General features: G+C 38.8%; 1 protein-coding gene across 1 annotated transcript in view; it reads right to left on the bottom strand.

The window, feature by feature from the left end:
* Positions 1-17,017, bottom strand: part of LOC145445856 (ribonuclease inhibitor-like) — a 335,808-nt gene that overhangs the window by 127,070 nt on the left and 191,721 nt on the right. The window contains exon 4 of the mRNA XM_080324010.1: positions 14,532-14,699. Within this exon, the coding sequence (XP_080180136.1) occupies positions 14,532-14,699 (168 nt within the window). The remainder of the gene's footprint in view (positions 1-14,531; positions 14,700-17,017) is intronic.

The raw sequence follows: 17,017 nt of genomic DNA, 5'->3' as shown, positions 1-17,017 counted from the left end.
AGGTACAGTAAAAAGTTGCACTTATAATATTTTTCAATTGCTAGGGTATGCGATATACTAAAAATGTTCCGCCGCTAAACCTAACAGACTGAAATGTTCGGAATGAGCCTGTTTGTTTTGTTTTTTGTTCGCTGTTTAATCAATCATGCACATTCGTTTGTGTTCTTTTAGTATGAATCCTACATGACACAACATTTTGCTGTTAGCTATTGCAGAGCAGTCAAAGTCGGTACTTTCCCATTTCACGGACGGTCTGGTGAGCGCGCCGAAAATAACATTATTGCTTGTATGCTAGAAGAAAACAACGCCATGGGGAAATAATTTTCCCACAAAAAGTCAAACAGCGAAGCGTTAACCTTTCCCTCCCCAACCTCTATATTTGCAAACCTGACCCAAAGCAATGTAGCAAAACTCAGTGTTGTCAACTTCAACAAAATCAATGGTCCAAAATGGGACTCCGTGGAAATATAATTTTCGGCAGTCTGACTTGGACGTCCATGAAATGAGAAACTACGGCAAATTGAAACGACTGTGAATTAATTAAGTGATCGGTTTAGATATGGTTCGGGCACGGTCGTGCTTGACTGGTATAGTTAAATTTCTAGCTTCCAAGCCATTGCCTCATAGATATAACATTGAGATGCAGCAAATCCATCACATGGCCCTTTGTTATGTACATCAAAGATAATGCAACCATACTAGATATAGTCTTATGCCATGTTTTCAAAATCACTACATCACATTTTGTGCAATATTTGATCAAATATGCATTAAATATTTGCATGGAAAATAGTAAAAAAGTTACAAGATGTTGCAATACACCAAGTCCTACTAACAGCTTGAAACATCATATTACACATGTTCTGAGTATCTAGGAAGCTATCGAAGAGTGTAAAATTTATAAGTTGAACCTTTGGCCCGCGAGAAGGTTGTCCAAGCTAATTTTCGAGATTAGTTTTATTATAAAAATGAATTACCGGGGTAATTTATTGTAAACCTGTGAGCCCAAGAAAAATGTATTAGCCTCCATGAAATTTGGGATGTTGTTGACTAAATTATCAGTTCTGACGCATTGTCGTAGCCAGGATCAAGCCACAATTGTTGTAGTTATTTGTATGTGGCGATAATAAGGTAAAGTATTGCGTGCTAGATGTATTTGAGTGGAGATTATTCTTATAGCACTTCGCGATTACATTTATAGTCACTCGGTTTCTTGCTTTTTTTATTTCTGAATATTAAAAATACGCCCAATATATAGGATTGAGTGTGAATGTTTCCAATTATTAGATAACGGGACGTACAACTGTAACGTACCGCTCCATGATTAACCTGTAATTACCCCCGCTGATCACTGATTATGTTACTGCTAGGATGCGTCTTGTGTTGTACTCTTTTACGAGCCAGTCGCTTTTAGTCACCGTCCGCGAGGCAGTCGATCTCTAGTCTCCGTCCGACGAGCATCGTCATGTTTTAGTTGTTTTAATAAAAGAGCAATGCTGACTTGTCTACTTTGACTTATCGAGCCGCGGACCAAGAAGAACGCGCGCCCACGACTGAGCACGCTATACAACATCCTTTTTCGCATGTGCGCTCGCAGAAATATTGTTGGCAAATGCAACCTTCGCACAAAATTATTGACGCATCTTTGCAGAAGTGTTCGATATTTATATGTCCAAAAACCGAGTAGTTCTGTCCTCGGCAAATGACCCGAGCGGTATACAGAGGTGATCCACAAGGTATGCAAGTGACATTATTATCATTGAACGGATTCGTTCACTAAATTTGATAAATTTTCGTGGATCACGTGGTCAGGGCTGATGATATGAATACATTGACATAATTGCAATCAACTTTGATACGTTTTTTTTTATCACCGTTACCTAATCCGGTTCCCTCAACTCATATCGGTTTACTAAAAAAGGTCATCAACATTCAAATGGCCCGACGATTGGTTTGTTATTCTCATATAAACCTTTCGCCGAAAAGGTTGGCCACCTGAAATAACGTATACTGAAATTTTCGACCTGAAACTTCGTACTCGTCTCATTATGATCGAATCACCAGTATATTAAATTTGACTGAGCCTTAGCTATGATATATGAGATAGCTATCGTTGGAAATAGACCACCTTTACGAATAACTCCTTCCGCAGTCCGTCCAACTTTTTCTTGTTCAAGTCACAATTTTCGAGTTGCAATCGGTTACATTCTGTAACAGTGAGTAGGTGTGCGAGATCCCCGTAGCTGTCCTCTGTCATCAAGTCATCGAAGATAGTGAATTTCTGGATCTATAAAGTGTTCGCATGCAGTAAATCCTGGGGTAAACGTGGTACGCGTTTTCACTCCAGTAAGGGTTTTTTTTAAACACTTTTCATCGCGGACATCTTCAACTTCTGTGGGCTGTTTCACGTAGCCCAAGAATTTCAGAAGCCGATGACTGGAAGGTCATCACATCACGTTCAACTCGAATCAGTCCAGTCCATGCCTGGAACAAGCTAACTAATGAATTCGAATCCATATCTTCCGTCGCTTTGCCGACGATTTCGACGGGGAATTGCCCGGGAATATGAGCTGAAGCCTTAACGGTCTAGGCCGGACTGGACAATGTATTTCGCGTCCGACTATTGCTGCATTGATATTGAGCATATGTATAAAACGGGTTTCCGTACTTGCTATCGATATTAACCAATAAACAGTAGGCTACGCCGCAATCGCATTGAATTAGTTTTTATGATAATATGCGCATATGAAATCCAGATCGATCCCGCACGTCAGCTACATTTTTTTATGTTTGACATGGATGTATTCTTTATATCACATTAACTGATTGTTTGAATAAGCAACGTTCACTGACTTCCCACATGTAGTGTATGTCGTTCTTGGTGTTGTGTGATTGTGGGTCGAGCTCTCAACAGACAGTCACTAAACATACAAAAACAGAAAGCTGAATATCTCTAGTAATTTTTTGTAGCAAAGCTAGTAAGAATTTTGAGATCGACAAGGTGCATCATCGCTTAGTGTTGATTTTTTTTTCATTCTGCCAGCGCCATGCATAGAGTTGTCCGAAGTTGAAAGCCTACGAATTTCAACTTGAGATGCAACAATGACGTGAGCTATTGTAATATATGAAATAGGTTCACAGTGCAGAACCTACCAAGGTTCGTTTGTGAACGTGAACCTCTAAATTTCCGAGATTCACACACATAACGCGAACGTGAGCGTCATGTCCACAGCATCCCTACCGTTCATTATCACGTCAAAGGTCAAACTTTACCGTTACAAATTGTTCCAACATTGATTACGGTTATACTACAGGCTCAATCAAGACAATGAAAGCGGTTATGAAGTTTTCGGTGTGAGAGCCGCATTAAAATTACGTACGACTTGAGCAGCATGAAAACATGGTCATCCATGCCCATTGCCCACCTTCACATTTCCTTTTTGGCATTCTGCAGAGAGTTTGACTAACTTGTTCTTGTTCAGGTCACAATTTAGGAGCCTTAATTCGTTACATTTCGCAACATTGAGAAGGTTTGCTAGTTCTCCGTATTCATCCTCTGTGATCGATTTGTCTCGGATAAAGAGTTGTTGGATCTGTGAAATGATGAAATACTGCAGTCCCGAGCTATACAACGTTTTTACTGAAGTAAAAATGCAAATGGTGACTGAAATTTTCAAGCAGAAGTATCAATTTTAAAGGTATGTAAAGACTGCTGCATCAAGTGGAACTAAAAATGAAGAGACGGCAAAGTACTAGAGTAGTTACCACAGTTTTAGCAGCTAATCATGGATACTTTCGACATTGATATATGTATCTTTGCGACGAATTCGAATTGATGATAATTTCAATACAAATAGATAGAATCTATACATATTCACCAACAGCGATACATGGACTATTTCAGGTTGTACTTAGGATATATTCATTCATGGAAGTGATGCAAACTTATCCCAAAATTATTTCTACTTATTAGAACCAAAACTGTAAACTTTGAGAAGTTTAGCGTTGTAACTGCTCAATTAGAAGTGGAAGTAGTCTTTAACACTTGAATAGTAGTGTTGTTGCAACAGCTGCTTGAATTCTCCTACATACATGATGTTTCGACAACGAATCATATAGATTCGTTACGGCGCTTCCTCCGTTAAAGCTTCGAAATCTCGGTTAGCCTTAACGACGAATCAACCAATATTTTTATTTGGCGTATAGCTGCCGTAAATAAATCACCTCCACATTTTTCTTCATTAACTCTTTCAGTAGTACGTTCAATTTTTTCTTGTTTAAGTCACAACTGTCGAGTTGCAATGCGTCACATTTCGTGACATTGAGAAGGTGTGCGAGTGCCCCGTATCCGTTCTCTGTCATGGATTTTTCAATGATGACGAGTAATTTCATCTGTAAAAATATAAAATGCAGCCAATCCTTAGGTGGTCAACAAATTCGTGGAACGAAATTTCTATCAACTGCCACATTGCTCAAAAGGCGCAAGGACATATTCATGATCCGGAAATACAAGATACTTCCGGTTGGATCGTAGTTTACATAATCCGACAGCATAAAAGATGCTTTTTTGAAAATTTTCAGTCATTAGTGGTAGTTTTTTTTAGTATGAATCCTACATGACACAACATTTTGCTGTTAGCTATTGCAGAGCAGTCAAAGTCGGTACTTTCCCATTTCACGTACGGTCTGGCGAGCGCGCCGAAAATAACATTTTTGCTGGTATGCTAGAAGAAAACAACGCCATTGGGAAATGATTTTCCCATAAAAAGTCAAACAGCGAAACGTTAACCTTTCCCTCCCCAATCTCTATATTTGCAAACCTGACCCGAAGCAATGTAGCAAAACTCTGTGTTGTCGACTTCAACAAAATCAATAGTCCAAAATGGGACTCCGTGGAAATGTAATTTTCGGCAGTCTGACTAGGACGTCCATGAAATGAGAAACTACGGCAAATTGAAACGAGTGAGAATTAATCAAGGGACCGATTTAGATATGGTTCGGGCACGGTCGTGCTTGACTGGTATAGTTGAATTTCTAGCTTCCAAGCCATTGCCTCATAGATACAACATTGAGATGCAGCAAATCCATCACATGGCCCTTTGTTTTGTACATCAAAGAGAATGCAACCATACTAGATAGAGTCTTATGCCATGTTTTCAAAATCACTACATCACATTTAGTGCAATATTTGATCAAATTTGCATTAAATATTTGCATGGAAAATAGGAAAAAAGTTACAAGATGTTGCAATACACTAAGTCCTACTAACAGCTTGAAACATCATACTACATATGTTCTGAGTATCTAGGAAGCTATCGGAGAGTGTAAAAAGTTATAAGTTGCACCTTTGACCCGCGAGAACGTTGTCCAAGCTAATTTTCGAAATTAGTTTTATTATAAAAAATGAATTACCGGGGTATTTTATTGTGAACCTGTAAGCCCAACAAAAAAATGTATTAGCCTCTATGAAATTTGGGATGATGATGACTAAATTATCAGTTCTGACGCATTGTCGTAGCCAGGATCAATAAGCCACAATTGTTGTAGTTATTTGTATGTGACGATAATAAGGTATAGTATTGCGTGCTAGATGTATTTGAGTAGAGATTTTTCTTATAGCACTTCGCGATTAGATTTATAGTCAGTCGGTTTCTTGGTTTTGGTGTTTCTGCTTATTAAAAATACGCCCAATATATATGATTGAGGGTGAATGTTCCCAATTATGAGATAACGGGACGTACAGCATCCTACTTCGCATGTGCGCTCGCAGAAATATTGTTGGCAAATGCAACCTTCGCACAAAATTACTGACGCATCTTTGCCGAATTGTTCGATATTTATATGTCCGAAAGCCGAGTAGTTCTGTCCTTGCCAAATGAGCCGAGCGGTATACAGAGGTGATCCGCAAGGTATGCAAGTGACATTATTATTATTGAACGAATTCGTTCATTAAATTTGATAAATATTCGCGGATCACGCGGTCAGGGCTGATGACATGAATACATTTTGACATAATTGCTATAAACTTTGATGCGTTTTTTTTTATCACCGTTACCTAATCCGGTTCCCTCAACTCATTTCGGTTTACTAAAAAAGGTCATCAACATTCAAATGGCCCGACCATTGCTTTGTTAATCTCATGTAAACCTTTCGCCGAAAAGGTTGTCCCCCTGTAATAACGGATACTGAAATTTTCGATTTGAAACTTGATACTCGTCTCATTATGATCGAATCACCGGTATATTAAAGTTGATTCAGCCTTAGCTATGAGATATGAGATAGCTGTCGTTGGAAATAGACCACCTTTACGAATAACTCCTTCCGTAGTCCGTCCAACTTTCTCTTGTTCAAGTCACAATTTACGAGTTGCAATTGGTTACATTCTGTAACAGTGAGAAGTTGTGCGAGATCCCCGTAGCTGTCCTCTGCCATCAAGTCATCGAGGATTGTGAATTCCTGGATCTATAAAGTGTTCGCATGCAGAAAATCCTGGGGTAGTCAACGTGGTAAGCGTTTTCACTCCAGTAAGTTTTTTTTAAAGACTTTTGATCGCGGACATCTTCAACTTCTATAGGCTGTTTCGCGTAGCCCAAGAATTTCAGAAGCCGATGACTGGAAAGTAATCACATCACGTTCAACTCGAATCAGTCCAGTCCGTGCCTGAAACAAGCTAACTAATGAATTCAAATCCATATCTTCCGTCGCTTTGCCGACGATTCCGACGAGGAATTGCCCAGGAATATGAGCTGACGCCTTAACGGTCGAAGCCGCACTGGACAATGTATTTCGCGTCCGACTATTGTTTCATTGATATTGAGCATATGTATAAAACGGGTTTATGTACTTGTTATCGATATTAACCAATAAACAGTCGCCGACGCCGCAATCGCATTGATTTAGTTTTTATGATAAAATGCACATATGAAATCCAGATCGATCCCGCACGTCAGCAAGATTTTTTTATGTTCGACATTGATGTATTCTTTATATCACTTTAACTGATTGTTTGAATAGGCAACGTTCGCTGACTTCCCACATGTAGTGTATGTCGTTCTTGATGCTGTGTGATTGTGGGTCGGCCAGCATTGATTACGTTTATAGTACAGGCTCAATGAAGACTATGAAAGCGGTTATGAAGTTTTCGGTGTGAGAGCCGCATTAAAATTACGTACGACTGGAGCAGCATGAAAACATGGTCATACATGCCCATTGCCCACCTTCACATTCCCTTTTTGGCATTCTGCAGAGAGTTTGACTAGCTTGTTCTTGTTCAGGTCACAATTTAGGAGCCTTAATTCGTTACATTTCGCAACATTGAGAAGGTTTGCGAGTTCTCCGTATTCATCCTCTGTCATCGATTTGTCCCGGATAAAGAGTTGTTGGATCTGTGGAATGATGAAATACTGCAGTCCCGAGATATGCAACGTTTTTACTGAAGTAAAAATGCAAATGGTGACTGATATTTTTATGCAGAAGTTTCAATTTTAAAGGTATGTAAAGATTGCTGCATCAAGTGGAACTAAAAATGAAGAGACTGCAAAGTACTAAAGTAGTCACCCCAGTTTTAGCAGCTAATCATGGATACTTTCGATATTGATATATGTATCCTTGCGACGAATTGATGATAATTTCAATACAAATAGATAGAATCTATAGGCTACATATTCACCAACAGCGATACGTGGACTATTTCAAGTTGTACTTATGACATATTCATTCATGGAAGTGATGCAAACTTATCCCAAAATTATTTTTACTTTTCAGATCCAAAATTGTAAACTTTGAGAAGTTTAGCCTTGTAACTGCTCAATTATAAGTGGAAGTAGTCTTTAACACTTGAATAGTAGTATGGTTGCAACATCTGCTTGAATTCTTCTACATACATGATGTTTTGACAACGAATCATATAGATTCGTTACGGTGCTTCCTCCGTTAAAGCTTCGAAATCTCGGTTAGCCTTAACGAAGAATCAACAAAGATGCTTCGCACGACTACGAATGTTCGTGGAACGAAAGTTCTTTCAAGTAGTGATCAGCTGTGATAATGCTCACAAAGTGCAACTATAAATACTCATGATCTAGGTATGCAAAATATTTTTATTTTGTATATAGCTGGCGCAATGCGAGCGCATAACAATGCAGGCTATATTTGAACACTTGCAGGCCTTATTAATGCATTGGTATCAGAACAAGTGGTAATCAAATACTCGACTTGAAGCTTCATACTCGACACATTATCGAATCACCGATAGATGTCCAATTGCGCACAGATCAAAATGAGAGATCTGAGATAGTTGACGCTGGAAATAATTCACCTCCACATTTTCCTTCATTAACTCTGTAAGTAGTACGTTCAATTTTTTCTTGTTTAAATCACAACTCTCGAGTCGCAATGTGTTGCAATTCGTAACACGGAGAATTTGTGCGAGTGACCCGTATCCGTCCTCTGTCATGAATTTGTCACTGATGACGAGTATTTGGATCTGTATAAATATAAAATAAAGCCTATCCTTAGGTGGTCAACATATTTATGGAACGAAATTTCTATTAAATGTCACATTGCTCAAAAAGCACAGCGTCTTATCCATGATCAGGAAATACAAGATACTTCCCATTGGCGCGTAGTTGGCCTAATCCGACCGCATAAAAGATTCTTTTTGAACATTCAAAGTCATTAGTAGAGTTATGAATATGGCAGGTTTTCGGTGCTCGAAAGGGCATGGGAAACATTCCGTTGGACTAAAATTGCGTGAAAGTTGCACTTCATTTTATCGCAAGGTACAGTATAAAGTTGTACTCATAGCATTTTTCAATTATTAGGGTATGAGACATACTAGAAAGGGTCCGTTGTGTAAGCTAACAGTTTGAAATTTTTGAATATAGTGTAGCGTCCCTGATGTAGTGTTAACTCAACAGAAACGTCGATGTTCCCTAAACGTTCGGAATCTTCTTCAGTGCAATTACCACACAGCAGAGTTACAAATTAACAGAATATATTAAACCGACAATCAGCAGCGTCCTGACCCAGCAAAAGCCAATCAACCAGCCACGGCGCGAAAATATTCAGAAAACCACTGAAGCGAACAGATGACGATTATATTACAACAATGCGATCACAAGAGCGTTACAATAGCCTGCTTGTTTATTTTTTCTGATCGCTGTTTAATCTATCTTGCATATACTTTTATGTTGTCTTAGTATGTATCCTAGATGACAGCATTATGCTGTTAGCTATTGCAGAGCTGCCAAATTCGGTACTTTCCTATTTCACGGACGGTCTGTCGAGACCGCCGTGAAATGGGTTTTGCCGGTACGCTCCAAGAAAACAACGCCATGCGGAAAGTCAAACAGCTCAGCGTTAACCCACCCCTCTCCAGCAACTATACCTGCAAACCTGACTCAAGGTAATGTTGCAAAAATCAGTGTTGTCGACAATGGTCTGAAAAAGGGACTCCGCGCAAATGTTAATTTCGGCAGTCTCGCCTATACGTCTGTGAAATGAAAACGTACGTCAAATTTAAACTACAGAGAATTAATCAAGCGTTCGATTAACATATGGTTCGGGAACGGTCGTGCTCGACTGGTATAGTTGAAGTTCTAGCTTCCAAGTCATTGCGTCATAGATATAACATTTTGATTAGGGGTGTCAAACATATGACCCGCTGGTCACATCCGGCCCGCCAGACGATTGCATCTGGCCCATGAAGCAATTCTGAGTAGTTTGAAAAAGACTTGATTTATTGAGAAAATTAGTAACGAATGTTTCGTGTAGGATGCACTTTCTTTAAATAATTCCTCAAGACAGTAAATGTCACGCATGTTCATTTTGTTCATACGTCAGATAAGCCGAACTGCGGTGTTGTGGTTTTACTCTAGTTACCATTAGAAACAGGTAGGTGACATTGACACTCAATTTTGAGAAGGCAAAAAAGTGCACACCGAGTTCCACGTTTTCTGGAAGAATGAATCAAAGGTGTTTATTTAAAGAGGCGAAAGCGCCACTATGGAACCATTATATGCGGGTTACACAGAGAATGTATATATATATATCAGTTGGCCAAAAATATAGGTCAAATCTGTGGTCGTTCTGCCGTGTCACTTCCGACCTCGAGAGGTCCCCTGGCCTCCAAAGAAACCCGTAGCGCGATTGAATAATGATACACCGAATTGAAATATCCAAGTTTACGGTTAAATCTCACATATTCTTCACAACACATACGCGGCGCTGTCACCAGATTCTAACTGAATCCAAGAGAGCATAGAAATATGCGAACTTATATCGCCACTGTTTTAGCGGCTCTTGTCTGCCAATCACTGTTTTTGTGCCAATTCCATTATTCGCAAATAACGGTATTGCTAGAATATAACCCTATTGAAGCAGACTTGGATAACTAAATTCGAGCACAATGCCAGGAATTTAATTTTAATCTAATTTCTGAAATGTTTCCCTGCTCTAATTCTAATTCTAATCTAATTTGAGAAATGTTCATATGCTCTAATTCTAATTTAATTCATTGTTTTCCTGAAAATGCCTCTTTGTACGCCTCACTTTGCAGCGAGTTAACAAGAATATCCTTCTCGGAAAATCCAGTGCCAAGCCGCCATCGCATTACTTACACCAGGCGTTCTCAAAGGGTGGGCCATTGCCCACTGGAGGGCCACAGAACATTTTGAGGTGGGCCACAAAGCTATTTAGAAAATTTTAGAAATAATGTAACTTTAGTTATATTTTTTATGTTAAACGCTAGAAATATCTTCATAAACTTTTCATCCGACTCTGATGAGACGTAACGACGGCACGTATGAAGTCAGCATGTACAAGTGGAAAACGGGAGGGACAAACGGCGGGTTTTTCCACTGTCTAATGACAACCTACGGCTAAGAGCAACTAAAATAATTTCGAGTCTGGAATGTAATGCTGAAGTAACCAAGTATACCTGCAGTGTCATATGTCGTATGCCCGTGAAAGGGTGTGCAATAAACTCGGAATGAAGTCTAATTGAAGTATCGATTTACCGTACTTCGGCATGCCGTATTATTGTAAGACAAAAATAGCCATAATTGAAAATTATTAGCAACTTCTGGTGAAGGTATATACTACACCACCGCAACGAATCGTAATGGATTGAGGATTTAGCGGATCGCATTATGCTTTGGAGTCGATATGGGGATTTCATCATTGTGTCTCGCGACGCGCAAATGGAGCAGCGGACGATCATAATACACACAGGTGTTTTAGCCTATCATCTATCAGGGCCGTAACTGCCGCACCCAAACCCCCGATTGGGAGAGTTCGAAGGGCCCTAAGATTATTTTGTTGGACGTTTGTTGTAGGATATTCATTCAACTCCAACATTTTCGTGTCCCGGGAAGTCTATATGGTAATACATCATTAGCGAGAGAAAAATGAGCATATTTTAGAGGAATGGGCATATCGGCGACGTCGATTACCACGCATTGAACAGGATTATGAATCAAAAAAAGAGGTGTGCCACAGCACATTTTCATACCAGAAAATGGGCCACGGCCAAGACAGTGCTGTATACCCCTGACTTACACTGTACGTACAATCATAGTAGTTAGTGCGATGCATAATAGCCATACTGGCATGGTAGCTGGTAGTCTGCGAACATCATTCTAGTTTCGATCATAAACAGCAAAGCAGCGAAGAAACAGAGATAGTTAACACAGGCTTGTTCAATTTCATGCTCTCAACTAGATAAAGAAAAAAGAAGATTTTTGCTTCAGATTCAATTTATATCATACAAGAGGTTTGGTTAAGCATTAAGTTGAGCACCAATGACCATAGTCTTTAGCTAAGAGATGGATATTTTGCTATTATATTGCTTTATTACTTTAACAAAAACGTACGCTGTAAGCTCCAATCACTTCGCTTGCAGTTAATGTATTTGTGATAGGACAATGAAGGTTCAGTAAAACGGGAAATCATTGAATAAATGAAATTGGTCGCTCTCACAGGTCACACCAGCGTATCGAGAACAAGCCGAGCATATGAAAGATACAGCAATTTTTATCGACACAAATTACTGGATGACTTGAAATATAGGCTACTCGTAAATTTTGCACGAGTCAATATGCATTTTTGAAACGCCGAGTCTAGTCATTTTAGCAAAATGACTCGAGACAAGTCGAGTCATACGGAAAAGGTGACTCGAGTCGAGTCATGACTCGAGTCATGCCAACACTGGCATACGTTAAACATTCTCACGCGTATGGGAATGCGTTGTAATTAGATGTGAACAGAACTTGATCTTTGCTGTATTTATTTCTCATTCCAAATTTCATTCAATTTCCAAGTTTTCGTGAATTCAGCAATTTTAATTCTAATTTTAATTCAATTTGGAAAAAATCTGTGTAGCTCTAATTCTAATTCTAATCTAATTTGGAAAAATCCGAGTAGCTCTCATTCTAATTCTAATTTAATTCGGAAAAATTGTTCAACTCTAATTCTAATTCTAATCTAATTTGGAAAAATTCGTGTAGCTCTATTTCTAATTCTAATCTAATTCGGAAAAGCTGAAAATTTTCTAGTTGTCCAAGTCTGCCATAAGAAGGTGTGTGCCTGTGCCAAGGCTTGAGTTATAAAAGAGGTAAGGTTTGAACTACCTGAAATGGGCGTCATTATAGCACATATTCCATACAAACTCGTACATTTTGACTTGCGCAAATCCTCGCCGAGGCTTCGTAAGACGTAAGATGCATTGATAAGCACGCGCATTTAATTGTTCGACGCGCGTTGAAAAGCGTATTTAATTGTTCACGACAGATCAGGGACTCGCTAATTAACAGCACTTCTGGATTCGTCGACAAGTTTATCATTCGCGCATAATCGTCAAATTGAGGATGTTGTATAATCGTTATTTACGCATGTACTTAACCCTAATGAATTGATGCTGTATATACTAAATTCGAAAAAATCGACCCCCCTTTTATTTCAAACCCCCCTTATTTTTCGGCTGGCTACGCACCTGCATCGTATTATAATCGCTAGATTAGGGTTATCATATTTTGGAATCGGGAAAGGAGAACAATTTTTCAACATATTAAAGCCCAGAATTATGGAGAAAACTATAGAGAATACGGTAAATTTTTATCACTTCGTGATCGGTTGCCTAAATAAAAAAAGTAAAAAAAAAGTAGAAAGGTCATTTTTCCGGCTCGGCTCCCCAAATGCCCACCGGAGATTTACTTTGGTGCTGATTTACGGTATCTCACTCCAATTTGACAGTAAATTTGGACAAAATTCTCAAAATATAGGACAAAATCTCAAAAAGAAGGACATGTGGGCGTCCTCGGAGGACATTTTCAAAAACCTGAAAAAGGAGGACAAATGGAGGACGGGTGGTAACCCTACGCTAGATACACTTCACCGGCATGGCTTGAATCAATTCAGACTTACGTTTGAAACAATAAACAACATCCGATGGACTATGACATCACAATTACTCCACGCTCAAGTGCTCAAAAACCTAACAAATCCAGATAGTGGGGACGACAAGGTGAAATCACGTAATAATCTTTCCCGATTTGATTGGTTAATAACGCTACCACCAATCTGTCTGTCCCACGGAAAAGAAGAACAATCGATCTTTTGAATTCGAGAGGGATCAGTTTTGTACATCAAAGGTACCGCCTCGCTATCGTGAGAAAACGGGTGCAATCCGTTCTCTCCTTAGCGATACTGTCATGGTACATGTACTTGTAGACTTCTGTTGACTGGGTACACATATATATAATACAGGAATACAAAATATTTTGGTTAGCGTCTAGCTGGCACAATCCGTGGACATAAAAGATGTATATTTGAACAGTTCGAGTCATTATTACTGTTACGATTAGGGCAAGTTTTTGCAACTTTTTTTACAGCTTCCGGCAGCTTACTAAATACTCAGAAGTTATGTAGTATGGTGTCTTAAGCTGTTTGGAGGAATCTTATGTTACAAATTTTTGCAACTTTCCTCCATTTCTTCAGGAACTTGTTGCAACTTTTTCATTTTTTCATGCAACTGTTTTCGACTTTTCAAGCCATTTTTTGTAATTCTTATCAATTTTTCATAGAACTAACTTTTTAGTGGAAATATTTTGCACTACATGCAAATAGATCACTTGATTATTTCAATCTAGTTTACATTTGAGATAGTTTCTGATTTGACGTACATTCAGCCTATAGACCACCGAAAAATATTTTTTCACCGGTCAATTTTTTCACGCTATTGATTTTGTTGAAGTCGCCAACACCGACTTTTGCTGCAGTGCCTTACATACGAATCTATTCGATTAACTCATATCCTAATGCTTTCATAGAATTTGTCCGTAAATGGAACTTTTTACTGCAACTTTTGTGAAAAATAAATGCAACTTTACACGGATTTGACTGCAACAAAAACTAGCCCTAGTTATGACATCATATTAGGTGTCACTGAAATACCGACTCATTATCGCAACACCCATACACCACCACCACCATCAAAGTTATGGGATATGAGATAATTGGCGTTGAAAAATGACCACCTCCACATTTCCCTTTACGAATTCCTGCCGTAGTCCGTCCAACTTTCTCTTGTTTAAGTCACAATATAAGAGTTGCAATTCGTTACATTTCGCAACATTGAGAAGGTGTGCAAGTTCTCCGTATCCGTCCTCTGTCAACAATTTGTCAAGGATAACGAATTTCTGGATCTATAAAGTAATCAAATACAGTAAATCCTGGTGTAGTCAACGTAGTGAGCGTTTTTACGCTAGGAGAAGGGTTCTTAAACACTTTTGATCGAAGACCTCTTCGAATTTTGCGGTTGGTTGGGGCTACCCCTCTAGAATTTCAGTAGCCGACGACTGGAAAGAGATCACCAGGGTTGTAACCAAGTCACAATGCATCGAGTCACAAGTCAATCTCAGTTTTATAGTTTTGACTCGAGTCAAGTCGAGTCATTTTCAATTCACCACCGAGTCAAGTCCGAGTCCAAGTCAGCTAAAAGAGGGTCGAGTCCGAGTCACGGTATTATGACTCGAGTCGAGTCCAAGTCATTGTGTTGACTGCTCAGATTCCTGTTAAAGTCTTGTTAAACCCACCTTTTGCAACTCTGTTTGGTGATATCGAATGGTTCGCATTTATAATGTACTCATTTTCATCATTTATAGCAGTTTCCGGTCGCATTTTCAAGTACCAGTACCAATAGACGAAATCCCAATAGTGTGGTTTCTTTACTATTCCTCGAAATTACAATGAAATGTCGGTCTTGGCCGTCTGCGTCTCGAGTCATATGACTTGGCTCGAGTCATGCGCAATGACTCGAGTCCAAGTCGAGTCAATACACAGATTGACTCGAGTCGAGTCGAGTCATTTCCGTATTTTGAGAAAATGACCCGAGTCAAGTCGAGTCATCAGAAAATCGTGACTCGAGTCGGACTCGAGTCGAGTCATGACTCGAGTCATTACAACCCTGGAGATCACATCAAGTTCAGCTCAATTTAGTCCAGTCCAAGCCTAAAATAAGCCAACTAATCACTACACAAGGAAGTCACAGTCCCATTCACGACGTGATTCTCAAAGGATAAACTGTTTATGCAGTTTATAATGCTCTATTTCCCTTCCACACACCCTTAAATCTAGTTTGCGGACGTCATGGTCTGTGGAATCCAGATTAAAAACTCGCTTTAGATAAGAAGATGAAGTAACGATGGAAATATTCAATGAATTGCAAGTAGAAGTAACAATTTTCAAGATTTGCTTAAACTGCTTCAATTGGAAGTTTATAAAAATGAAGAGGCGGTGAAGTATTCAAGTAGATCGCATAGTTTTAGCAGTTAATCCAAGATGAATACTTTTGATATTGAGATATGTATATTTGAGACAAATTCAAAATGACTATAATTTCAGTACAAATAGATATCATCTATATATTTTCACCCATAAAAGTTGAATATTTGATCATTTCCAGTTAGTATTAAAGTCATGACATCATAAAAGGTGGTACTGAATTATACGACTTGAAACTTCATACTCGACTCATTATCGAAAAACCCAGATACTCAGTTTTATACAGCCCTAGTTATGAGATATGAGATATGCCACCTTCACATTTCCCTTTACAAATTCCTGCCGTAGTCCATCCCACTTTTTCTTGTTTAAGTCACAACGAAAGAGTTGCAATTCGTGACATTCCGTAACATGGAGAAGGTGTGCGAGTTCTGCGTATCCGTCCTCCGTCATCGATTTGCCAACGATACCGAATGTTTGGACCTTTAATGAGATAGAATACAGTAAATCCTGGGGTGGTCAACAGAGTTAGAATTGTAGAAGGATTTAAGTACGGAAAAGTTTACTGAATTTGTCAATGATAACGAGTCTTTTCATACACGAAGTGTTCAAATAAGATAACTTTCTTAAATGATCCTATCTTATCGCCATATTAAAAAGCTATAAAATGGTTTTCTAAAAATACATCAGGGAACAATATAATGGAATATTTGAATTCATGATGTATACAATACATGGTGGTATTATTTGTGCCTCAAGAATGAATGCGTAGCCAAATTAACTGGCATGATCAGTTTGTATAAATCAATATCAATGTACAATTAAATAGTATATTCATATTGAAATGAACCCGAATATTTTCGGCTGACACTCGTCAGGGGTAATCGTCAGCAACTAGTAGAGAATTGGAAAGAACATTGTATATCAACAATCGTATCACAAAATATGACGTCACCAGCATGAAATTTCGAATGAGAGAGCGTTCAATGTACTATTTTCAGGTGATACACGAACTCCTTTTGTTGACAGAGTTTTGGTTGGTGTATTTTGATAAAAGTTGATTCCAAGGCACACAAATGGAATTGTGAACGGCCTCGACCTACGATTCGAAATCGGTCGTCTCGATAATTATTCGCACAAATCGGATTATCCAACAGATGTTTGCCGATGGCAGAATTAATTGCCTTTGATCGATCAGCATCAATCTTAAGTGGATGAGTTAAGGGTGAGCTTTTCACAT

This window comes from Botryllus schlosseri, chromosome 9 (assembly GCF_051294905.1).
Source record: "Botryllus schlosseri isolate E-star chromosome 9, Bs_hap1, whole genome shotgun sequence".
NCBI classification, from domain to species: Eukaryota; Metazoa; Chordata; class Ascidiacea; order Stolidobranchia; family Styelidae; genus Botryllus; species Botryllus schlosseri.
Note: the sequence above shows the minus strand (reverse complement) of the source record. Positions and strands in the feature narration are given on the sequence as shown.